The sequence below is a fragment of the Orbicella faveolata genome, unplaced genomic scaffold (genome assembly GCF_042242905.1).
Source record: "Orbicella faveolata isolate gen_17 unplaced genomic scaffold, um_ofav_v1 contig_24, whole genome shotgun sequence".
Taxonomy (NCBI): domain Eukaryota; kingdom Metazoa; phylum Cnidaria; class Anthozoa; order Scleractinia; family Merulinidae; genus Orbicella; species Orbicella faveolata.
Genome location: NW_028301552.1, coordinates 3,068,928 through 3,094,460, shown reverse-complemented (window position 1 = coordinate 3,094,460; position 25,533 = coordinate 3,068,928). Strand labels below are relative to the sequence as shown.

The 25,533-nt window shown below is 41.7% G+C and overlaps 2 protein-coding genes across 4 annotated transcripts in view; both read right to left on the bottom strand.

Moving 5' to 3' along the window:
- Positions 1 to 507: 507 nt before the first annotated feature.
- The window catches only part of LOC110042397 (protein unc-79 homolog), a 31,086-nt gene continuing 6,060 nt past the window's right edge, over positions 508 to 25,533 (bottom strand). Inside the window, exons 8-38 of one of the 3 annotated variants that reach the window (XM_020747761.2) lie at positions 24,935 to 25,370; positions 24,751 to 24,839; positions 24,476 to 24,599; positions 23,734 to 23,991; positions 22,815 to 23,112; positions 21,953 to 22,227; positions 21,361 to 21,509; positions 20,243 to 20,862; positions 19,425 to 19,586; positions 17,844 to 18,261; positions 17,233 to 17,455; positions 15,890 to 16,076; positions 14,907 to 15,335; positions 14,410 to 14,502; positions 12,518 to 12,869; positions 11,976 to 12,014; positions 11,716 to 11,831; positions 11,410 to 11,495; positions 10,618 to 10,782; positions 9,992 to 10,057; positions 9,297 to 9,407; positions 8,827 to 8,931; positions 8,202 to 8,279; positions 8,026 to 8,118; positions 7,236 to 7,408; positions 4,369 to 4,555; positions 3,561 to 3,608; positions 3,078 to 3,206; positions 2,402 to 2,479; positions 1,938 to 1,985; positions 508 to 1,496 (exon numbers count right to left, since the gene is read on the bottom strand). In XM_020747761.2, coding sequence (XP_020603420.2) covers positions 1,338 to 1,496; positions 1,938 to 1,985; positions 2,402 to 2,479; positions 3,078 to 3,206; positions 3,561 to 3,608; positions 4,369 to 4,555; positions 7,236 to 7,408; positions 8,026 to 8,118; positions 8,202 to 8,279; positions 8,827 to 8,931; positions 9,297 to 9,407; positions 9,992 to 10,057; positions 10,618 to 10,782; positions 11,410 to 11,495; positions 11,716 to 11,831; positions 11,976 to 12,014; positions 12,518 to 12,869; positions 14,410 to 14,502; positions 14,907 to 15,335; positions 15,890 to 16,076; positions 17,233 to 17,455; positions 17,844 to 18,261; positions 19,425 to 19,586; positions 20,243 to 20,862; positions 21,361 to 21,509; positions 21,953 to 22,227; positions 22,815 to 23,112; positions 23,734 to 23,991; positions 24,476 to 24,599; positions 24,751 to 24,839; positions 24,935 to 25,370 — 5,794 coding nt within the window. In that variant the 3' untranslated portion in view covers positions 508 to 1,337. The remainder of the gene's footprint in view (positions 1,497 to 1,937; positions 1,986 to 2,401; positions 2,480 to 3,077; positions 3,207 to 3,560; positions 3,609 to 4,368; positions 4,556 to 7,235; positions 7,409 to 8,025; positions 8,119 to 8,201; positions 8,280 to 8,826; positions 8,932 to 9,296; positions 9,408 to 9,991; positions 10,058 to 10,617; positions 10,783 to 11,409; positions 11,496 to 11,715; positions 11,832 to 11,975; positions 12,015 to 12,517; positions 12,870 to 14,409; positions 14,503 to 14,906; positions 15,336 to 15,889; positions 16,077 to 17,232; positions 17,456 to 17,843; positions 18,262 to 19,424; positions 19,587 to 20,242; positions 20,863 to 21,360; positions 21,510 to 21,952; positions 22,228 to 22,814; positions 23,113 to 23,733; positions 23,992 to 24,475; positions 24,600 to 24,750; positions 24,840 to 24,934; positions 25,371 to 25,533) is intronic. The other 2 variants (XM_089291871.1, XM_020747762.2) reach the window with 2 other exon arrangements.
- Positions 4,970 to 7,133, bottom strand: LOC110042400 (BTB/POZ domain-containing protein 6-A-like). The gene has a single exon (XM_020747764.2). It carries the CDS (start codon positions 6,477 to 6,479, stop codon positions 5,157 to 5,159), a length of 1,323 nt encoding a protein of 440 aa, XP_020603423.1. The 5' UTR covers positions 6,480 to 7,133; the 3' UTR covers positions 4,970 to 5,156.

The window sequence follows — 25,533 nt, the reverse complement described above, 5'->3', positions numbered from 1 at the left end:
AGGAGAACTATTTGATCCTACGCCTGGCATTGCGCATGGCAGGAACTAATCGAACAGCTTCCAGTAAGGTACAACTTCGACTGAATCGATTGCTAAAGTAAATGGCATAAATTGCCCAGGTCTGCTGGTGGTAACTTAGCCAAGCAAAGTTGTTTTCTTAGCCGTTTTAGGGTTTTCTACAAAAGTTTCAGTTTTTTCAACACAAAAACGCGAATTCGAGAGGAATACGTAATTTTGGTTCATCAATCACGTTGTTTTGTCACTCGCCAAAACTGAACTGAGTTTTCGGGTTTAAAACTAGTTGGCGATTGGAAGCGAATGAAATTGACAAACGTTCCAAAAAACGAACATACTCGCGAATAGCTCCAGAAGAAACACATCCGTTAGAGTAGCCTCAAGTGTTGCTGGCGTGTGTTGAATGAACCCTAATGCCGACCTTAAAGAACTCGGGAAAGAACACTCGATAAATTAATTATTATAAACGGAAACCAAACCGGTAAGTCTGGATTGCATTAGTTTCCTTTCCTGGGTTTAATATATTAGGATTAGCATTTCATTGGCAAAGATTACAATTTAATTCAATACGCATCGTAACTATATTTACGCAACGTCTGTATAGCTGACATCGGTTTGACAGAGTAAAATAAACCTCGCGAAAACAAGGTGCCTGGTCCCATCTGGCCCCAATTTTGGTGCTGCTACCATTTTTTCCCTCTCGTATTTTTGCGTTTTGCTTAACCAACTGAGAGTAAGTTGGGTTTGTTTCTGGGCTAATTCTAAACACCAACGTGTACGCTGGGTATACAATCACCAGTTTTAATCGTGTTTTTCACAGCCGTCGAAGTAGTTCTCACGGGTTTTCATACAACGCTGCGCCTGTTTCAGCTGAAATTGCTTAAACTGCATGTGATGGAAAAATCAATTATGTAAATCTACTATACATCCTAATTTAGCACGTGCTAATATAACTGTTCTTCTAAGATTTAACTGAATATCCAGACTGTACATGGCTTTATTCTTTTTCTCGACAAATACTTGAGCTGGAACAAGGGTCTTTTCCGCGGGGTCTTTTCATTTCTTTACTCCAACGTCAACAACAGACTGGTTCTCTGGTGTCGATATTGGTTATCACCCATGGCAACGCCAAAACATGGCGCGACTATCGATCCCCACACCCTAGGGCCTGTCGGAAACCACCTCATCCTCGTAACAGATTCGTTTTTCTGTTTTTCTTCTGATAGCATTCCGTATTTTTTCGTTTTTATAATTGACAAAAGGCCAAAGGGCGCCGTAAACAGATCAACCAAACTTTTGGTTCTTGGAGATCTGCGGCGTCTTTAAATGTTGTGGAACAAAGAGCTGTCAGGTGACTGTTCGGCCAGCGCCATCTTGAACTGCAGTTGTTTAAGCCATTTGGCCAAGGCCGACTTGGTGTCTTTGTTGATCTTTTTCCGAGACTGTGCTTTGCGCAAACGCGCATGCGCAGCATCTGAAAGCTAAAACAAGAGGACAAAGTTGAACGTTCAAGAAAATACACCCATATCTATGCGAGAATTAGCGTGAATGAACTGTGTGGTCCAAGTGTTGTATAAGTATTGGTAATCGTATGAATGCAAGTGCAATTAAGGATTTACACTACGAGTAATAGCTGAAAATTCTCTCAAAGTAAACGCCCGTACAATTTGAAGGAATTTTCAAATATCACGAGTAGTGTAAATCCTTAATTGCTCGAGCTTTCATAGGATTACCCATTTATTATATGACTGAGAAAATCACGAAAGAGCGCGCGTTCATTTGCACTGCAGTGCAAATTAAAATTAACGATAAATCGGCCTGCTCTCAGCCAATCACAATGAAGTAATTTTCTCAGTTATATAATAAACCAGGTAATCTTTGGTATGGAATTACTCAAAACCAAACGGTATAACTTCACTCACCCTCTGTGAGAAGCAGTAAGTCAGAATGGGATACCACATCGGATACAGCTGTTTGAAGAGAATAGAAAAAACTCTCCTGAAACGTTGACTGTTTAAAGAACTAAAAGTAATTGTTTCACAATGGACAACAAAAACACGATTTTGAAACAGGAGTGTCACGTCTTCAATTAAGCCGGAATTTTATAAGATTGCTCGCGTAGTAAGCATCCTTCGGAGTTAAGGTCCATGGATTAGCGCAGTGTTGGTTGTGTGCAGCGTTTGCTGTGGCTAAACAGTCCAAGATTGCTCGCGTATTCCAAGGAATTTCAGGTGAAACAGCTGCTAGTCGCCATACCAAAAAGTGCAGGCAAAGTCAATTCTCGGGGAGGCCTTTTGGACCAAAATAAGATACTGTTCCCGCCTAAACGGTCATAAATGACACGTATTTCTTTAATTAGTCATTCACGTGCCCAGTGCGTGCTCACCTTCGGTAGAGGAGTGGAATTGCACTCCTGAAGAGCTTCCAGCAAGTTCAAGAAATGATGACTCACATTCTGTGTTAACTGTTAGGAGAACGAAACATAAATCACTCCAAATAAACAAATTTCCTGAGCGAAGAGTCCACCTGGCGCAGCTGTTTTCATGAACAACTTAAGGTCTCACGCTGACTGGCTATTGATATAAGTTTATTTTGTAACTTGTTTTAAACCCAGGGACATAGTTATCGCCTGGTGTGATCATCCGAGGAAAAGTACAGAACCGTTGTTGGCGAATGAGGTCTCGACAGCCTTAGCGGTCAGTCTTCCTTGACTCTGAAGAAGACTTCGACCAACTCAACAAGATTTGTTCATCATACAGAGGAATCCCATTGACCAAGTTAAATGTCGAACATTAAATGTTAACGTTTCGAGACCGTTAGAGAACTTTGGCCGACTCTATGCTACATCCATACATTCAATTACATGCGTTGGATACCATGAATACATAACTTACATATATGGTTAAGCCTGCAGTAACGTTATACATACATATAGGGCTACACATACAGTCACGCCATTACACAAACCATCAAAGGGATTCTACTGTACTTAGAACCTCCATATATCGGCATTGCACCGTTAAAATATCAAAAGTACAAATGAAGGTCCCTCAGCTTCTCACCTCCTTAGCTTGAGTCAGCAGGTGGAGTATGCCGGGTGTGACCTTGCCCCAGAACTCCATGACAATCGACGACGCATGCGTGGAAGATTCTCCAGGACTCTTGGTTTGATCACAGTACAGCGTCCACAGCTGTCACGTTAACAGTTTGTCAAACACAATCAAACAAAACGCATCAAACATTTTAAAAATACTAAGTGAGGCTTCAATCGTCTTCCACTGATCTGGCGATTTGGACAAGTGTCTAAAAATTGAGCCAAAAGTTGAAATAACGTCAAAAGTTGCTAACTAAATATGCTCCCGAAACGCCCGAAAAACGCAAAGCCTCGAAAAGCGTTTTTCTAGTTTTTGTCCACAAATATTTTTCTTTGCAACAAGCAAATAATGACAACCCCAATAAGAAACAGCTCGAAACGGCCGTTTCGACTCATTGTAGGAAAGTAAATCTCACTGTTAAATATTTCATATCGAGAGCTATATTCTTACCTCACAAACATTGAACGCGTGATAAAGGGCCGATTTACTCAAAGGCTCCTAAGAAAAAAGAAACAATGAACGTATTATCATGGTAATCCCATGATCTGATAGCCAGGAACCAAGGTTGCGCAACATATTTTTCCACTTTCTGATTGGGAATTTATGAACTGTCACAGGGACCTAGAAGAGTAACATTGCAAGGCGGCGTTTATCCTTGAGGGTTCAGCATAGGTTTGACGGGATGCGGGATGAGGGTAAAAATAGGGGCGGAACACGGGATAACAGAACCTTCAATGGCGGGATAGAGAAGAAATATACTTCGGCGGGAGCGGGATTTGCTCATTTTGACAGGCGGGATGCGGGATAAAAATAAGAAAATCACAGGTTGCAGGCGTTACGCGGAGAACTACGACTCTAACCAGGCGGTGATGAACATTGTGAGTGGGGCGGGATTGCGGGATTGAGGCAAAAAGGGTGGCGGGATGCGGGATTGAAAAAGCCTATATTGGACCCTCATCCATCTGAGTTTAACTTGATGGGACGCTGGTCCATCGGAGGTTACACCCTTTCGTTTTGTAAGGTTTACGTCACAATTCATCAGTAACAATTGAGACTCCTCGTGGATCATGAAACTAAGAGCAAGGTTTCTTGTCCAAGAATCGCTCAAGAACAGTACACAGCAACCGCGGCAAGCAGTGAACCGGACTATTAGAACACAAAACAAATCTCTAACTATAGACTGTATCACTCCTCTGCAATCTGACGAAAAGATCCTAAAATTCATTAAAGACTTCAAAGATAAGGTTTTAAAACAGACCTTGAGCTGTTCTGCAAAGCTGAAGAGAATTATAAGCACGTAGTCTGCAATATGCGTGTTCTCCTCAAACTTGACCGGGTGACAGTTTACATGAGGATTCTGACAATGTACGAAGTGTGACAGTGACCCGTGAAGTAACCACGCCAGCAAACGCATGTGTGTCACGCAATCCAACAGTTCTTGACGCCTGTTGTAGGAAACAATCAAATGTTTCAAGATGAAAGTTACTGAACCGAAAGTTAAAGCGTCTTAAACTTCGGTGATCTCAAAACTGTCAGTTTGTTGAATTCTATTTTCTGGTGTTGTTTAGTACCACGTAAGTTTCGAGCAAGTAAGTGACGTGATCCCAGCTGCAAAAGGGCCCGTTTGTAGAATCAAACGATCGCTCCTAGGGCGTACCAGCGGAGAAAATCTTAAACAACTTCTGATTGGGCAAAATGGGCGGGAATTCAAAGGAGTGATGTCAATGACTAGCATTTGAATGGCTTCCTCAATGGCGACTCAGCTGAATCTTAAGGTGTGCAATGTTAAATAATTATACAAAAAACACTCCCACGTTTCCTTGAACAAAATTGCAATGGAAATCCATCGTCAGACAAAGTTCTATCCCAATAAAATTTTATATTGAATCTCACATTTTACTCTTAACAGAGTCTGACCTATGTTCTAATGTTAGACTGTCATTTTGAGATCTCCAAAACTGAGTGGAGATCTGAAAGTGAAACTGTAGAATCGTTAGCGGACCTTAGCGACTTGTTTATTTTTTCCAATCTAGTTCTATAGAATTATTACTTCAGAAAAATAACTTCAGCGAATTGTCCGGCCCGGAATCGCGAAAATATCGGGCAGTTATCTCGAGAAAAACTGAATGTTACGCCTCCGCATTCCACTACCGAATAACCATGACAACCATAAGACGAAGGAGGGCCGTCTAGCAAGACTTTGATTGTGTACCGCGTGTTTGCCTTCAGCTCACACAGTTTTTCTAAAACAAAATCAAACCCGAAGTAGCCATCTTTCATTTCGCTGTCGCATTCATAAATCCCGTTCCTGGCTGCTAAAAGTTTCGTAGGTTCAGTCTGAGCAAAGATTTCCAGGCACACAGAATATTTCCCACTTTCGCAACCAAACATTCGAACGCCATAAAGAGAAATTGACGAATTCACTGAAAATGTCAAATATTCCGGGCAGGATCCTGAATACATAAACCACTTGCGGGTTTCGGGAAATAAGCGACAGTGTTTTAATGTGCCTGCTCTCGGTTTCTTTGAAAAACTAACATCAACGTCAGGCACAGAGGAAAAAAACGAAAACATGTTTATGACATCGTCTTTAGAGAGAAGGTTCGTTTGTGGAACAGTCTCGGCAAAATCTCTTCGTGACATGACTGGAAAGCGAATATGATTTACGAGTCGCGAGTATACGAACTTCCCTTCCTCGGGTTCCTGAAGTGACGAATTTCCGTCTTGCTTTCTACTCTGAAGAGCAATCCAGTGGTAAAATGCTCTGAACAGTTCTATTTCCCTAACTACAAGAGAGTCTCTTTGTAGAAACTTTAACATGAAATCTTCATCGAGATTGAAAAATCTGTCGGATTTAATAACTTCATTCGTTTGCAAATCCACGATATCCCAACACCGTTTCAGCAAAGCTTTGTCTTTAAGCAGCTCCGAGCACTGTAACACGACGAAAACATTGGAAGTATTCAAATTATCCTTCATGAATTGCAGACATTTCTCAACCAAGCTAGCAACAGAATACTTTGAGGCTAAAAGTACCAAATCTTGTAAACAATCCACGGTAAGTTCCAGTTCTTCGCTGTAAAGATAACGAAGGAAGACTTGGAAAATCTCCGGATCGCAGTCAGCGATGTGAACAGTCGTTTTTCGATTCCTCGAGTCTCCTGTTAACATGTTCAAGAATACCGGGCTACTTATAGCGAGGATGTAGCTGTGAGCCGGTACAACGACACATTTGTTGTCACTCGATGACTCTGGAAACGAAAATTCGACATCAGCAAGGAAAGAGTTGTTCCACATGCATTTGCTGCGCTCGGCTAATGACTTCGCTTTCCACGGTGTTTCGCGACACTTTGCTTCCCTTGAACACATTGTGTCAGCCGCAGTTCCAGAGAATTTTGATTCTTGATTTTAAGTAAAAGTTGTACTGCTGAAGCTAGGTTCAACTGCTTAAAGATGCGAGTACACTATATTTTTGTTTCATTTTCTATCGCTTTCAAGTCGTTACGTATACACATGGCAGAACTAAATAAAACACTATCGATTTCAACACGGAAAACAAAACGTTTTGCACATGGCGCTATTTTGTAGCCGCAGTTAACCAAGACGACACTGAAAAGCATAGCTTTGTTCACAATGGCTAAAACAAAAACAGGCAAGCAGTTTGGATACAAAACCAAGGTAGTATTCTTACATCTCTTTTAGGCCAGATACAATTATTTCGGTTTTCTAGTTTTTCCCAAGAACACTGACCGCCCAAACGGTATAAATCTACGTTGTTCGTTCGAAACTGAAACCCGGAATTAATATACGGAGATTATTTTGACATTTTGCCGAGTTAACTTGTTTCGACCCTCGTTTTCTGAAATTCCATGACTGTGACTGATAGTGAAGGAGGTTAATTAAAGTCCGAATGTCAATACTAGCGGTTGTCAGAACCCTATACATAACCAAGCAGTGGGCAATATAGCATTCATGAACCATCAAAGTCTTACAACAAACATCATCACCAGAAATAAACTATCAAACGATTACGTGACATCTTGCGTGACTTTGGGACACCTCATTCCAAGGACACGTTATAAAAACTTATTGTCTAATGGGAGGGGACGGACAGTGATCACTCACCCTAGCTGGGTGGCTGTGGGAGGACTCTTGAGCCATGCCAAGGCCTTGTTGTGTATTTTACTGTCCTCGGAGTGCTTGGTGAGCTCCAGAGCCACCAGCTGGGACACACTTGCTTTAAGGTCGATTGGCAAAGTCGTTTGATGGAGGTTTGGCTCACTCAACTGACGGTTTTCCTGTTGAAGGACATCAGAATTCAGTGCTATTGTGGTGGCAGTGTAAAGTCTGCATACGAGCCTAAGTGGCCCATCAGACCTCAGGCCGGTGCTTATTCCGGTTTCTGTAACAAGAAGCGACTAGGAGTATTTCTGCTCCTGCCTGGATGGAATGCTAGTCCATCGCAGGGTTAGCCCCAGCAGTAAGGTCACCAGTGCCTATTTATATACCTGGGTGAAGAGAGACACTGTGAGGGTGAAGTGTCTTGTCCAAGAACACAACGCAATGTCCCTGGCTAGGGCTCGAACGCGGACCGCTCGATCCGGAGACGAGCGCACTAACCATGAGGCCACCGGTGATGGGAAGTTATGGGATATTACGTTCAAAACCAAACACAAACCAATCAGAGACATGGATTTCTGTAGTGCTACGTCATTAGTATGAAATTTTTCGAGTCCAGTGTTACGCGTTTCTCGAACTGGGGAAAGATTGCGCATGCGTAGAAAGACGTTGCTTTTACCCGGGACAGAAGGTCACAAACATATTTTTTCATATTGCTAGTGCATTAAAGCCGCCAAAAAACGCCCAGTTTCATCAGAAACAACTGGCTGAAGAACTATCACAAACTTGCACGTACTTTGCTTGATCTAGCGGTGAAATTCCAGTCCTTAATAAACTCCACCGCCTCCACGATGTACTGACGAATGCAATCAAGGGCTCGAGTGCGTGACTAAAACAAGCAAAATGTAACGTCAGTGGATGGGGTGACAGAGGGAACGCATTCTGTGCAAAGGAATATGAGGCAATTCTCACCCCAAACGGCAGATCGTAAGGAGCTTTGTCTGATTCACTGCCAAAACTGATCCTGCTTCCTGCATCGACAGCCACAAACTGAAAAAAGAGAAAAAGGAGAACTTGAAGGTATTATAATTAAAGAACAGATGCCATTACATGGCAAATAAGGCGCTTTTACGCTGACTGTCGTAACATAAGCCAATTACAAATCTTGACGGAAAACAAGTGACGTGTCCTGAGCAAGCGCGGAAAAACAAGTAACCAGTGGCAAGCCCGGAAAAAAGTGAAACCAGTAGCAAGCGCGCGAAAACATGAAACCAGCTGGCAAGCGCGCGAAAACATGTAACCAGTGCGAAGCGCGGGAAATCATGTATACTAACCAGTGGCAAGCGCGGGAAAACATACAACCAGTGCCAAGCGGGGAAAAGCAAGTAACCAGCGGCAAGTGCGGAAAAGCGTGTAACCAGTGGCAGGCGCGCGGAAAGTTGCTTGAGACAAACAATGATTGGTTCTTGACTGAATGAGAAAACAACGCCTTTGCCCTCATCGGTTAGGACTATGCAAATGCAGAACAAGAAACGAAGACAACACATTATTCACTTTGGATATAAATAGAAAAGCGCTCTAAAGCGCGGTTATGTACCTGTAGTACAGACTGGAGATTTGTGTCAGGGATTGAAGACCGAAATTTGACAGCATGCACGAGCTCCAGCACAACCGCACGAGTCAAAAACAGCTTGTTACGTTCCTGCAAAATTTAAAAAGACAGAGAGATATGGAGGGAGTTTAACCTACCTAAGACAGACTCACAATCACTCCACACCTCCTGAAGAATGGTAATTGGTCTCCATACATCAAACGAACAATTCACGAAACACAATAGGCCATTTCCGGGTTACCTTGAACCTCTGTGTCAAAACGAGTGTTCGTGCGAAACCATTCACACGGAAATGTGTTCCGCCTATAAGTTAATTTTCGAAACAGAGGCACAAGGTAACGCGGAAATGACCAGTCCATCTGATGCTGCCATTCATTGGCCTGCTTATTGTGTTGTTCGCGTTGCTCAAATAGTGACATTACATACACAGCATATCATTTCACAAATCACCAAACCTTTGGAAAAGTCTCAGTGCACTTGATACACAGCTCCAACAAATCTTGAAGCCGAAATGAACATTTGTTGATGGCGTAACTGATCACTTGAGCAAACGATGGCAATAACATCTGAAACAAAACAAAATGAATCAGCCCTTCAAGATGAATGACCAGGAAGTTAAAATTCGATTAGAGAATTTCAGTAACCAAGAAGGCGACGCCAAAGACAACGAAGATTCAAAACATCACTCACTCACTCACTCACTCACTCACTCACTCACTCATGCCCTTTACGCCTAAGTGGCATGTAGGGCAGCAATATGTTCCCTCCACATCTGTCGGTCCCTTGCCATAAACTTGATGCCTTCCCATGAGTACCTACGAATCTCGCGGTACTCTAAAGTCATTTACTTTGTTTATCACTGTCAAAACTATCAAGAAACTGAATCTGGAAAACAGCGATAAATTTGAAATAGGTCGTGGTTCACGTTCTCTGGACAACGCAGAATTTGGTCGTTTCACGTTGTTGTTTTGCGGAGGACGGCAAAGAAATGTACTAAGAGTTATAACGCACGTGCACAGCCATTGTTCTGCTCATTAAACCTTTTGTTTGGCGACGTTCCCGTTGCCGTTGTGGTTTTCTTAAGCTCCCTAGTTGAGACCAAATTTCACAGTCAATTTATCCGGACATTTTCCTTTCATATTTCTCTCACCTTGAAGGAAGAATTCGCAGCATTGAGTATGGCAGACATAATGCGAAATGTGGGTGTTAAATCGCACTGTGAAAGAAAACAAGAAATGAAAATGGAACTTTGCTCAACTGACAACAAGTCTATCTTATCAGATAAACACGGCATCCTCTTTGTCCCAAATATTGTGACACCATCAAAATAAATCACTTTATTTAAGTGTCACATGTGGTATTTAGTGATTGCAAATAGAACTGAAAACTTGTTTTAACAAGTTTCCAACTGGTTGAAGCCGAACCACTTGGTTATTTACAAGACCTGGTTGAGCTGAATTCACGACCACCAAACAAAAATCCATCTAGCAGCAGGGAGCAGGATTTGAACTATTTTTAGTATGAACATGAAACTGACATAAAAAACAAAAAAAGTTCGATAAGGAAACACAGCTCCAGAATAAAGACCTATAAAGGTTTGATTTTGAAGAAATGTTCTTGACAAATGACAGGAACCCTGAACAAAAGCGGCAGCCTCAGTCTCTCCTTTTCAAGGACATATATTATCTATACGAAATGAAGTCATGTTACTGGTTTCTGCATCAAGCCAACATTTTGCAATGCAGTAATGATTCTTTTCATGTAGTGTTAACTTACATTTTCTGGCAAAACTGAAGGCAGCTTCCTAAAGAATGCTTCAAAATGAGACAGCTGACTCTCCCAAGCACTCGTGGGCTCACGCGAGGCGAACCGAAAGTACGTGTCCACGTTACTTAGCAACACCAACACGCGGTCACCGAGAGTCCTGGACCCAAGAACATCCTGAGACAGAAAGCAAATACTGAACGCAGCAGCTCAAAATATTAACTCTCCTTACTTATTGTGACCCATTTCTTTTAAAGGTAGTTCTGAGAACTTGGTGCTACATCAGGACATTGTTGTCCCTAGTTGATGATTTCCTTATTGTCGTCACATGTCTGTTGAACATTGTAGTGACATTGTAGTGAGAAATCAGATGCTGACCGCTCTTAAGAATTAAAAAGCCAAAAACAGATTTATCTTTATGGAAAACTTACGGAAAGCGTATTTAACTTAAACAATGTAAATGTTACAATTTCTTAGTTAAATATATAAAGAAAGAACTATTTCCGAGTCTAGATATACGTAATTAACAAACAAACAAATCTACCACTTGTCTTTAAAATGAATTGTACTTAGAGCGGTTTTCACTTGAGTACCGAAAGGAAATTACGGTTGCGGGTCTATGCTTAGCGATTGGTTAAATAAACTCGAACCACTTCCTCGACTAATCAGAAGTGAAAACAACACCAAATGTGACTCGCTCCCATGCATGTATCTGTTTCGAGTTTTGGTTGTCTGACTGGATTGTCTATGTCCTTTGTGACTGGTTACAAAAATCGAAGAGAAGTGTGTATAATCTTAGAGTACCTCTAATAAGTAAGCTATCGGGGACATCTGATCGAACGACGAGAAATCATTCAAAGAAGTGGCCAGAGCTTTTAAAAGAGTATCATCTACAAAGGAAAAATAGAACAAGGAAAACAGTGAATGGTGACATGTAAACAGCTCACAATTAATATTTTCACTGTATAACGTTACCTTGAAGTTATAGGAAAAGTAGTAGTGATTTACACTAAACAGCTAATGAAACCACCCCTGTCTGCCTTTCAACTTCGTCTACTAACTGACAAAAAGCAACAAGTAACGTGATTTTCATCTGTTACTGTTGGTTACCTTTCAAAGAGCTACGGAAGAGCTCGGAGAAGATACCATTAGGAGCAAGCTTGATCAGGACACATCTTAGAAACTGTTTAGATACCTCTCTTATTGAGCCAGGAATAAGCACATTACTGAAAACAAAGATAAAACAATAAATAAATGTTCAGTAGTAATCATAGTGTGATTTGTTCCTTACCTATTGGCCCGTGATGTTCCAAGCTACAGAACTTCACAATACAAGTTCATATAAAGTGTTGGTTTTCACAGAGACTTACCTTTTTTCTTCCCAAGCAAACAAAGGGCGTACACATTTCCTACAAAAGAATCGAGAACCTCAGATCAATCACAGAACTACACAGCGTACGATGTTGAGTATGATGCCGGCAAGGGGTTGAATCAATATCGGACAAATTTGTATCAAGCTTATAATCCCAAAGAAATTTCTTCCAAGTTAGACAGAATTCGACTACGATAAGAGTACAACAACACAGAACAAGAGAGGTATCGCATTCAAAGAATTTTGGGCGTAAAACAACGAGATGTTTCGGATACGGAGAACAATAACAACTGAAGCTTTGGCTTTCTCTGCTTTTTAATCCACATCCTCTAATGTGAAGATGCTGCTTATCTAGCAGACTGACAAAAACCTTCAAATTTACCTGCAATAATATATATTAAAATATTTTTTCATTACGGCTATAGTTACTATTAATGGAATTTGACGTCCATCATAACCTCTAAACGGAAATTTGCTTCAAGTACATTTAAGCAAGCTTAGCAAGGATGGGACAGATTCCACAAGTTTCTGAGCACTTACCTCGCAACGCACTCCAGCATTCGAAGTAGAAAGGGCATTGCCATGGAGGGGCTCTGATGTACAAACGTGGAAAGCACCACAATGCAGAGGTTAAGAGTCTCCTCGTCAAACTGTTCGAGCGAGGTCCCACACTCGGGGCATGAGTCGAGCTCCAGGTCCCCATCAAAAGGCTCCTTATCGGTGTTGCCGTCCAGCACCTTATCAAAAGACCGCGTTGAGGTTCCACGGAACAGTTTGGGTTTTGAGCCCCTTCGATGCTCGCCATTGCTGATCGATAGCGAGCCCTCCACGCTTCCTGGCCTACTGATGTCCATTTCGCGCGCGTCACGGCTGCTGGTTGAGTCTATGGAGACTACAGAGTTAAGGAAAAAGAAAGACGTTAATGGACTCTTTACCAGCCTCTTTGCTCCGAAGAAGGGCTGATGCTCGATACTTCAGCTTCAACAACTCGCTACAGCGGTTAACTTACCTGTTATTAACCTCATGTTGATAACTAGCTAAGTTTTTCACGTGCTCGCCGACACAGCCCAACTGCTACTTTAGAAACTAATACCTTTGTCTTTACCAACCTTCTCTCATTCGTAAAATCCGAGATGGAGACCAGCCGCCATCTTGGATTTAAATGACGCGGAGAGCCTACGTAAGGTAATGAGTACATATCTTGCAAATCTGCCATAAAATCTAAACCACTTTGTAAAAATTATATTTTTTTCTTATGTTTCATCAGTTATGATAAGTGGCCTTAAAAAGTCGATGATGTTTTAGATGTTCCAAGGCCCAAAAAGAGGAAAATCGCTTCCTTTCAATCACCAGGTAGAATTATGAACACATACCTTTGTAAATCTCTGTAAATCAACTGAGCCCACAGTTTGGATCAAAGCAGTAGCTAAGCAACGTGACGTATCATTATGACGTCAAGCTTTCGCCACTGCTTTTGTATTTAAGGCTGCTTACGCAATTTTCAGATTGGTGACAGGAATCGAAAACTCTTTGGCTGCTATCGGGAGGCACCAGTTTACAAACTTACATAATTATCGAATTGACATACAATTTACGTTTATCGTCAAGGAAATGTTATAATTATGTCGTTTAAATTTATATCATGATTGCAACAATTCATTTCATGCTATGTTTTTCTTATAATACAAGAAATGCTGTGCTTTTAATCTACCACTTTCTTCGACAAATACCAGACCACTGTTATTGAGAACCTAACTGTTTAAACTCTTTAGTTCACGATTTGGTTAATCTCTCCCGCAAATTCTTAAAGGTCAAATTAAATACACGTCTGCGGTAACATTAGACTTGTGTAAAACATTTTAATCCTTACCTTAGCTAATCGTCTATTGCTGAACTTGTATTGTATTATTTCCAGCAATGTTAACTTATTGTTCTAACGCGGAAGCTTAATGTTTTAACCCTTTTATGTTTCCTGTAAGGCTTCCTCGCCAGTCTTTAATATTATAATATTAGCTAGTTTATAATATTATTTTGTGTGGTAAAAAAACGATCACTGTTTCAAAGAGTGGTTTTCTAAAGCAATATTTCGGGGGCACACTAAAACTAAAGTAATCAGTGAACCAATCAAAGCGAGAGACACCCTCATACAACGAATGCCAAGCGCGGGAAAAAAATGCAACTGTGTTGAGCGCGAGATACATGTAAACGTCACAAGCGCTGGGAAACGTAACAAAGCAAAGTGACCATTCTTTTGCTTCTAATTAGTTCCTAATTGGTTAGTGGCACACCAGTGTTTGGACCAATCAGAGAGCTGAGCAAAAAACAGCACTATGAATTTCCAGAGCTTGAAAACCGCTCCAAATTAGTTAGGATTAATTCAATTTAAATTCATTTTACGATATTAAAATTTAATTTACGCGGTTGTTACTAACCAGTTAGCCGCGGCGGCCTCTTAAAGCGTAAAGAAAGGTTGAAAGACCTATGTTTACTCCCTGCACTGGAGACGCGCCACGAAAGAGGACGAGCTGAAACAACAGTGGAAAAACCATAAAAATGTTTAAACGTAAAGTAAGTCAATGATAACCACGGTGTATTTATGTTTAGCTTCGTGTAATCAGATTAATTAACGTTACCTGTTCTGAAAAAGTAACGACTTTGTCAAAAATTCTTTAACGTGAAAATTTTGATAAACATTAAATGCCTCTATGATTAAGTTGAGTGTCTAATTGTTGAAAGCCGTGAGCCGTGTTTCTCAATATTCAACCTATATGTCTCACATTATATGTTTTGTCTTTTAAGTTAATCATTGTCTGTTTTTTAAGCAGCAAAGCTCAAAAACGAAGCTATGACACAGAACAATACAACTATTTGATTTCTTCACTGGAACAAATCAGTTACTTTACCTTATCGTTACCAGTTTCTCTCATACCTTTTCGTCCCTTATTGTCGGTCCCAGGCGCTCCCTCCGCACCAGTCCTTTCCACAGGCTTATCTTCTTCACGGCTAGTACTCGGGATCACTCGCCGCGCGCCACTTGGAAAGGCCGGCAGGTCCTGGATCGGAGTACTAGAGGGCAATAGTTGCTCTGAAGAACTAACAACCGCGACGTCAGTCAATGGAGTCTCGGAAACCTTTCTCGAGTTATCGATCGTCTCCGACTGCTTTTCGTCTTTTTCTTTCTCCTCTTCACTTTTTTCTAGAGTCCCTCCAGTGCTAAACGCCGATGGAGACGAGATTTGCCTTTCTGGAAGGCGCTTCTCTTTTTCTTCGTCACGTGATTTGTTGATAGTCCCGGATGTAGGAAGTGACAGCTGTCTGTCTGTGTTAGAACGACGATAGAGTGGGCTTCCTGGAGTTTCTAGTGAAAGATGAAAACAATGTAGTTTTTGTTTAACAGATATTCAAAAATCGTGATAAGCGACCTCTCCCCCTGTAAAATGATGATTGCAGCAGTTTAGTTCAGTGGTCAGCTGGAGAAATTCCTCGCGAGACTGGGCTAAAAAAAATTGGAGGAATTCTCAAATAATCGAAATGTGAACTTTTAACGAAAGACTACATGCTTAGTAAAGAAGAACAGTGGGAAAAGAAAGGGCGGAGTTTGGTTTCAAAGACTGGTGCACCACTGCGGTTTGTGTGAGGAACCGAGAAACATGGTGAGAGAGATTGCAAGACCCTAATGCATGATCCCATTTTGAAAGAAATTTACGAACGTTTTAATCGCCCGTACATCTTCAAGCGGCCGCCCTTGGCATACAATGCATACTGTACAGTTTCCACTCAAATAGCAGTTTTAAAATTGCCAGAGTGACAAGGTAGATTCTTTGACACACCAACCAACTCTCAGAACCAACATTTAAGGAAATGCCTGGAGTCCGGTAATGAGATTTCGTATTTTGACGTTGGCTCTGTTACCTGATCGAGTGGATGCATCTCCTGGGCCTGAAGTCAATGAGTCCCCAAATAGCGACGCCACACTGGCCCTCTTTGGTAGACCCTCTTTGGGCCTCTTGCAAATGTGATCCTGGGCCTCCAGCGTGTTAACAACAACGTGAATGAGGTTCTTTGTGTCTCGTTTATGAGCATCCGCGTGGAAAGGATACTGTAAAGAGAAGAATCGGTATATAAAAAACAAATCAATTACAATATTTAGAGAGGAAGCCCCATCAGCCTTAGCTGGTTTTCATGCAGGTCCTCTATCCTGGTTGAATTGGAATTTGGAGATGCTGGTTTTTGTGGAGGGAGGAAAACCGGAGAACCCGGAGAAAAACCCTCAGAGCAAGGCGAGAACCAACAACAAACTCAACCCACACATGGCACCAGGCAGGAATCGAACTCGGGCCACATTGCTGGGAGGCGAGCTCTCTGACCACTGCGCCAACCCTGCTCCCCTAAATTTAGGCTTATTGCAAGCACTCGTCTTGTGTATTGATTTCCTTGTAGTTAAAACATAACCAGCACGAGCTGAACCGCCAAGTAAGTATTGTGCCACACCCACGTCTCGTCTCAATCCCTTCCTTGCTGAAATGCGATATCGTCTCATAATCCCTGCCTGAGTTGAGGGGAAAACAGACTGCCAGTAGTCTATCTACAATTTGAGAAGTTCAAACATTGTTCACTAAGTGAACCTTCCTCGGAGTCAAGTGTGAAAGCAGGCCAGCGCTTTCTCTGGTTTTCACGGCATGAAGCGACTGTTAGTATTGCTATACCCCCTTCCCCAATGCATGCTAGTCCATGGAGGGTGACCCTCCCCTCCCCCAGCCAGCTTTTCATCAGGCTGCCCGAACATTTCGTCGGTAGTCATGTGACCTCATTGATGGAGAACGTCACTCTGACAGTAAGCTTCCTCACAGCACAATAACTCTGGTCAGCGGACCGCTCGTTCTGAGGTTTATGGTACTAAACATCCGCCCAACCCATCTCCCACGAAAAATCTAACGTTACACGTCAAAACATCCTTACATCCTAATAGAAAAAAACTACTCCATTCCCTAAGGCAACAACAACTTAGGAATAGCAATCGCAAGTGATGTGTTGCGTCTTTTCATCGAGGAAAATTCGCTCGTGATGTTGTTGTTGTGATGATGATGATGCATGAAACAAAAGTTTATTTTTCAGTTGGCGCTAAAACAAAGTACTAAAAAGGAGTTTGTTCCCAGAGACCCGCAATGTTCCATGATGCGTTGAAATATCGAAGGAGTGTTTGGGGAACATCGTGATCGGGTTTATTTAAATGCATTTGAAAGAAAACTCATTACCTTGTACAGTATTATGAGGCAGGCCATGAGCCAGGTCTGTCGCATATCCAGCGGTATTCTCACCAGCGAAAATTCCGGGATATGAGTTCGTTTCTGTGGCTTAGGAGCCGCGCAGAACAGCAGAAGCTGTAGAGTGAGGTTTAACAGCTCTCCTCCCCATTCTTGATTCTGATCCAGGACTTGCACGATTCCAGCCATGTACGCGTGAAAGACTGGGAACAACCTGGTAATGAAAATGTTGAGTGAATTCTGTTAGCTCGAGCATAAATCTTAATTTCCTTAGCATAACAAACACAGAGGACTTCTCAAATTATAGAACACGTTTTCGACAAGAAGGAAGAACCTAGAAGGAATACTTTTCGGGAACGCATGATCTACCTTCAATCGATTTTAATTGGATGTGATACGATTCTGAGAAACATTTGGTGAACACTCGCCAGGTTAATGGACAAAGTGAAGTCCACCGATATCCAACAATTAACCAGAAAACCGACTTTACATTAGTTCTCATGAAACAGGTCCCCTAAAATACTGTAGTATCACTTGGCCCTTTTTAATAAATCCTTGATATGAATTCATATATTGGAAAAGAAAACAAAGGACAATTGTACCTTAGTCTCCGAGGATTCCCAGTAAATTCGCCGACCTTGATATCATATCCCATGAGAACACCAAGGTAATGACTCATCTGTATGATCTCATAACTCTCTGTCTTGACAAAACTTGAATTCTGCACTCCTTTGTTGGCTCCAGGGTAACTCAGAAAGTCCATGACTAGGGTGACCAACTGATGAGTGGCTTCAGCCTCCAGACTGCCGCCCTCTTGCACACCAGCAAGCATCTGACTGAACGAGGAATCACTGGAGGACACCGAATGACGAGAGCTTTCATTGTCCTCCTCCTGGACAGTGGGAAGGTTAGACTGGATGCGGCCCCCCAGAAACATACGGTCTGAGATGTCGATAGAGCCAGTCTGGCTGACGAAACCTCCTGTACGACGCTGCCGACTGCCACTAGACGACCTCTTAGCTGAGAAGTACAAAAATAGCGAGATCAGACAGGACATCAGTACCGCTTTTCTTCAATATGATATAAACCCGAGTTCAAACACCTTCACTGTAAGGAACTGAATCGTAAGTTTGTCGCTGCCGTATCAATGAGGGAGCTTTAGCAAACCACGACAGAGACGCCAACGAAAACAAACAAACAAAAGGTTTAATGAGCAGAACAATGGTTCCGCACGTGCGTTTTGAATCTCACTACGTTTCGAAACCGTCATCTGCGAAAGAACAACGTGAAATGACCAAGTTGTACGTGTTTTGGAGAACGTGAACCGAAACTGGCTCATGTTTCATATCTTCCTTTGGAATTGAACGCCGTCACTGCATATGATAGGCGCACTGAACAGATCCAGACAACTGCGACGTTCGAAGGTAAAACATACATCCACTTTTTACAAAGCGTCGTCCTCGGCGTCGACGTCGTCATTGCTAAAGCTCCCTTTTTGCTTACTTCACGGTTTAGTTAAGCGGTGTCTTCCATTCTCTCGTATAAATAGCATTGTGAGAATTTTCCACGGAATATTGCCCGGTGTTTTTAAAGAACATTTTCCCGCAGAACCTAAAGTGGTGTTGTATTTTTCCTTTCCGAAACAAAGAAAAAAAAAAAAAAAAACAAAGGAATAAGATTATTTTGATGACGAAGAGTCCTCCATGAGGCAGTTAAGACTCCATCACGGTGTTAGAAACCTTCCACGGAGAGGAAACAACCCAGGGGCCCGTTTCTCGAAAGCCCCGGAAACTTTTCGGGCCCGAAAAGCTGTTTTTAGTTAATTTTAGTTAATCAGTATTTAAAGACATAGAGGTGTACACGCCTGAAACTTCTTGTATGAAGGGAACTCTGTTTGTATTAAGAATAGGTGGAAAAAACCGCTCTGTAATCATAAGGTTTGAGATTTTCCTACGACTTTTCGGGTGCGAAAACTTTTCGGGACCTTCGAGAAACGGGCCCCAGGACTGACTTCCACAAATTCAAGGAGTCGTACGCACTCTTGAAACGGATTCGCTAACATAATGAAATATACGTCAAAAAATGTCAGATCAGGCCATCAACGAAAGAGAATCTGAAATCATCACCCTGCCCAGCGAATTTCGTCACATTTGAAATTCTATAATCACAGAGGCGTTGAATACCTTCTGAGCTTGAAGACACCTGTCTGTTGTATGTGACTCTCTCGCCCGGAAAACGAAATGTATAACTGCAACGAAACGAAGAAGAGGTCCTGCGAAGCTGGGTACCCAGGCCACTCCGAGCCATAAGAGACCTTGTGATGGGCTGAGAACGAGGAGCGGGAGCTTCAAGGAAGAGAAATAATGCACCAAGGTTAAGAAATGACCTTTACGCGTTATTCACTCTGCTAATAAGGGAATTAAAACCCACCCTAAAACCCACCCTAAATGATAATGTAAGCAGCGAAAAGCTTTATCTTTGTTAGTTTGCATTGTTTATATGTAAATTTTTCTCAGCTTCTGTCATTTTAATTGTTAATTAGTTACTTATTTTAAATTGTAATTTAGTTGTTACTTCTATTCCTAACGGTCACTTCTGAAGATGTATGTTGAAACATACGAAACGTCAAGTAAATGAACTTTGTTTTTTAACATGCGCTTTATTGCCATGTTTATCACCGCAGTTTGCGTGTTATTTCTTGTCTAAAACAAATCATGTTTTCTAGCCACATAAATAACAACTGAGTGCGAGTCAGGCTTTCACGTCAGTCAACACTAAATATGATATTCTATTTATCGTAGTTCCATGGTGAGGTGTCCTGTGTGAGAAGTCTGAAGTGAGTCAAAAGACTGATAGTAAATATACATGAAATCATTCAACAGAAACCTGAAAAAAGTTCACGAGAGCCTTAAATACGTTTAATAAGGGTTTTTCTTTTCACAGCGAGGATAATCATTTCTTCAAAGAATGTAACTACAAAAAAAACAGTCCTGCTACAAACCTATTTTCCTCGCCGGGTCACTTCCGTTATCCACAGAAACCTCACTGGTGGGAGCAGAAGGCGTGGCTCCTGAACCGGAAGTACTGCGTCCCTTGGGACTTCCCAGTGACACAAAATCGGCGTTTTCTATCAGCAAATGCTTGAAGCGACTGATAAAGAACTTTCCACACAGAGGGGTATGGAGAGGAAGTATTCGGTGCAATATCCGACAAGTGTGGATCAACAGAAGACGGTCCCGGGGCACGGCGTCATATTGGTGCTCAATGCACTTGTAAAGGACCTTTAATGAGGACGCTCTGATGGTACCTAACATGGAGACGGCCCTTAGGTGCACTGGCGTGCAAACGTCTTCAACTGCTCCGACTAAATAAGTAAAACAGTGCGCCAATGCGGACATGGTTATATTGTTCGATTTAATGTGTTCTTTCTCTAGAAATCGCGCAATAATGGTGACTTTCTCCACAGCCGAGAACCTTTCCCGCCAATCGTCATCTGAAAAAGCGCTCTCGACTTCGTCGCAGAGTTTCTCAGCTCCATAGGGAAGACAGATGCAGTGGAGGAGAATCTGGACACACAGGTGTGACATCTCTGAGTGTTCAGCCTGGAGAAGCTGCCAAATGCTAAAAATGCAAAAAAAAAAACGTTGAAAAAAGGGTTAATAAAAAACAGCATCAGGAAAGACACGAGGATAGAGGATCACTTGTGAACAGTCTAGACGTAAGCGTTTTAACGTAAAAACAGCCTTTCCAGATACCACCAGCAGTATTTGACTGCAAACTTGCCGAGAGGCAAGTCTATTTACAAGGACTCTTTTACACAGATGATCATGTAATCACGTGAAAATTATACCATGTACATTTTCACAATGGCAGAATCTATTGCGTTCACATTGCGCTCACAAATTAATTTCTCTGTAGACATTTCCTGCTGTCTGCGTACACCAACATGGTTGTTTTGAAAACTGACTCCAAAAGCTTATATGAGGATGCAAAAGCGCTGATATAGTGAAGCAATTTTTCTGGGCGTTGAGAAGGAAAAAGGACAAAGAGGGAAATTAAAAAAAGGCATCAGATAATTTCCATTTGAGATGAACTAGCTTTCTAACAAATAATCCTTACTTGGGAATAAAGAAAATCTCTTGTAAATAGGCCAGGAAATCACCCTCAGCATCCATGGCGATCCGCAGATAATCACCGCGCAGGACCAACACCTTTAAGCACCATAAGATACATAACTGGACATTATGGTCCTCTTGGCGGGGGAGCTCCTACAGACGGAACAGAAAAGTAAGGCATACGAGGACACCTTTTAAAGAGAAAGAATGATAATCCGAGAATATTCACTGTGTCGAAATTCAGACAACAATTGGCAAAACTATTTACATTTTGGTAAGAACTTTACCATCATCTGACTAGAACATGTATGCATTCAAGATAGCTCTTAAATACGGTGTTAATAGCAATGAAGAGACGAAGCAAAAAGAAATACTTATGACAAAACGCAAAGTTCTCTGCTGGATTTGAGTCTTTTGTTGAGGGAAGGCGTTAAACGTTTGATGTAATATGCCTCTTTGTATAGAAGAAGATTCCAATTGCTGTCGCACCCTAATACTGTGGTGTTGTTTCTGACTAAAGATAGCCTTATATCAAGCATGCGATATGGATTGATACTCCTTCAGAAAGAAAATATCTACCGCAGATGAGTGTTTACCTTAAGAAAGCCAAGCAGCAGACGAAGCTGCGGGAAGTTATCACAAACCGCACTCCAGCTACTGCTACTCGTCCCACTCCTCCACGACCCAATGCTCGCTGACATACTGCGCATGGCCGCAAAGGAGATTACATTTTCGTTGAGTTCGGAAGGGGTATCGGCCTCACTTGGTACGTTCTCGGGTTCGGGATCATTATCACCATGGCAACTATCGGTGATGTCAGTTTCTTTGAACACCTCTTCGTCGATTGTTTCAACTTGGCTTTTGCTGGAAGCTGAAAATGGACGACGAAATATTGACGGAAAACTAAAATCAAAACTATATTTTGTCATTTCCAGCCAAAAAAAAAAAACTCGCGTTTGCAAGAATGGAAACTTTCGAACAACATACTGTTATTTTTTCCTCAACATACTGTTAGTATATCCTAGTTTTGCAACGCTTTTGAAATTGGTATACCATGGAATATCCTACGAGTCACTTTTATTTTCTCCGTATATACACGAGCCTTTAGGCGAGTGTGTACACTAAGAAAATGCAAGTGGCAAGTGAAATATTCCATGGTATAGCACGAGATAGCGTTGCATAACTATTTTATACAATGCCATAGAAATACAGTGATCAACAAAATTAATGTGACATACGCGCGGTGCACGATGGGAAGGTTGGGTGTAATACCGTCAAATATACAAGGGCTTTCCTGTATTCTGATTGGCTGTATTTTCTATGGCATAATATAAAACATGGCAAATAATTAGATAAAAGAGTCTAGATAAAAACGGTAAAACAGAGGTTTAGTCATCTATAAAGATAACTTACGTACTCAACAGATTTTTATTGCTCTGAATTAACCTACAGACTTACACAAACTCCTACTAGAAACTCCTTTACTGCTTGAGTTGTTTCTGAACAAGCTTCCAAACGCCACATTACTGAGGACCTCCTCTTCCGGTAATGGACCCCCCTCTGGAAAGACAGTCTCTAGTAACATGTGCGCCAGCTTAAACCATATGCTTGTCATATTACACATGTCACACACAGTGGAGTGGTCGCCATGGTCACCAGCCCAGGAGATATCCAGCATGCACTGTAGAAGCTTTTTAATGTCCTCTCTTTCGGCGCTGTTTGGCATGTGTTTTTCGCGAGTAAACTGAATATTCACCTGTTGATGACATAGGAGAATCTTTGTTTACAATATTTGCCTCACTAGCACAGTTTCTGATGGAGCTACAACAACATTAGTTCTGAAGATTTAAAGGGTACAGCACGATTACCTATCCCAAGTGTCCCAAGGAATGTGAGCCCGATGTATAAAATACTTTTTGTGCGACGCAGGTTTAAAAACTCAAAATTTTACAAAGAAGTACGAGTTCATTAGCGCTTTTGCCACACAGAAATTTTGCAGTTTTTTACACCCAAAGAGCCAAAAATTTAAGCAATTACTAAGTTTCACAAGCTTTTTAACTGTTTCTTGTCAATTCTTGTCTAGCGTGATGCCTTCTCTGCGTAAAGACGTATGTTAATGCATTTGCCTATAATGGGGAGCATGAATAATGACAACGCCGGGCGACGCCAAGGACAAAGGAATTCAAAAATAGAATGAAATGTCAGCACTCAATTCCGAAAAAAAATAAATAAATAAAATTGCCGTCGGTGTAGACATTCTCCAAACAACGTAAAGCTAAATTTTGGTCATTTCACGCTGTTTTGCAGAGGGGAACGAACAAAGAACGTACACGAAAAACGATCGGTCTACAGCAAAATTAAAACTGCTGCTAATTACCTGTTTTACCAGTAAATCAAGTTCCATTATAAAGCAAGACAGGTTTGAACTGAGTTCTCCCAGTTCTGACGGCACACCACTGACCGGTGTTGCCATGTGCGAGCCCTCAGTCTGGGTCAGCGGTGACTGCACGGTGAATAATGGGAAAGGAAACATGGTGGCCACACCCTCGGAGAACTCTGACGAGTTTTGAACAACTTTGATAAAAATATCGAGGAGCATTTCAAGTCTGATGATGATGTCAAGTTGCGAGAGAATCTGTCAGTAAAAAGGAAAAATATCTTTCAACATTCTTTGAACCTACACTATACTAGCATTTACAACTCTTGGTTTGATGCATTCTTCAGATAACTCAACGTCACGACCAAAGAACTTAACGCCATTTGAGAAAACGAGAACGCACGTTTCTGAACAATTCAAAAATCTCTCAAAACCACCGTACTTTCTGAAGAGTTCGTTCTTCTTCCCAAAGATATAATGAATTTTCCGAAGGTCATTCAAATGTTTCTGATCATTTTACTAGAACATTCCCGTAGAATGTCAGAGACTTCTCAACATTTCCCAGGAAGGTCCAAAGTTGTTTTCACAACATGCCAGTGCATCACTTGGATAATCTACTGAACCTGTCTTTAAAATACCATGACGAATTCTACGAAACTGCAGCTGAATAATGTCTATCTGGTCTTTTGATTGGCTTCATTCTTTGTAGCGAGAGATAAATAATGGAGAAAAATCTGTTTACCTGCAACCAAGTGAGTGCCTCGACCTGATGACGAGGCACAGCAGACTCGAGTGCTTTTCTTATGAAGCCCAGAGTGGTTTCTGGGGGCAGTTTGAGTGGCGTCAGCAAAGGATCAAAGATTTTCCTAGAGAAATTCAAAAGAAATGTTACGGTATATCGTAAATTGCCGATACAATTTCGGATTTGTCTGATAAGTGCTTGATATTCAAACTGTTTTGAAATTGGGGAAAAATATCTGAAATATGAAGCTCCATTTCATCCTGAAACAAACTTACGTCAACAAAACTTTAAACCTTCCCAAATCTTCTGGCGGGACATCTGCCTTGATCGCTTCCATCCATTGGGGCATGATAATCTCCCACACCTAAAAAGGTTCGGTGAACAAATTACAAATGAATTGTTCAAACACAATCAGAGTACATTCCAAGAAATCACACCACAAAAAAACACAGTTCTCACATCAGAGGTGATAATACCATGCGGCACCACACAGCACAAGCGATGGAGCCCCTCCATGTGTTGGCGTTCTATACTTGACATGGCATCCCAGCATCCTCCAACCTTCACATAGTTGGGAGGGTTAGGAGACAGACATGCGCACAGCACATCTAGTTTGTTATCTCGGACCTGTGTCAGCCAGCGACACACGTATTGACTGGTAAGCCTCTTCAGCAACTCGCCTACATAGTCTCTTCTCAGGGTTGAGGCTGTCTCTATCCATGACAACACCATGGAAACCAACCGACCTAACCTCTCTGCTGATTCACATCTTGCTGGCTCATTGCAGACACCAACTAGAAGCCATACTCCAAATCTACTCAGCATACGGCGATTGTTTATGTCATTGTCTACGTCATCTCCCAATTCCTCGTCTTCTAGTTTCCCTTGGACCAGACTGGTAAAGAATCGTATTTAAAATATTTCAGAAAACGCAAGAAAAGGTGAATGAAAACAATATTGAACTCCCTACCGTAATTCAATTTATCCCATATTAACTTTAAAACCCTTCTGTTGCTTTACACAAAGGGGTTAATGTTTCTGCGCCATAAAGCCACTTA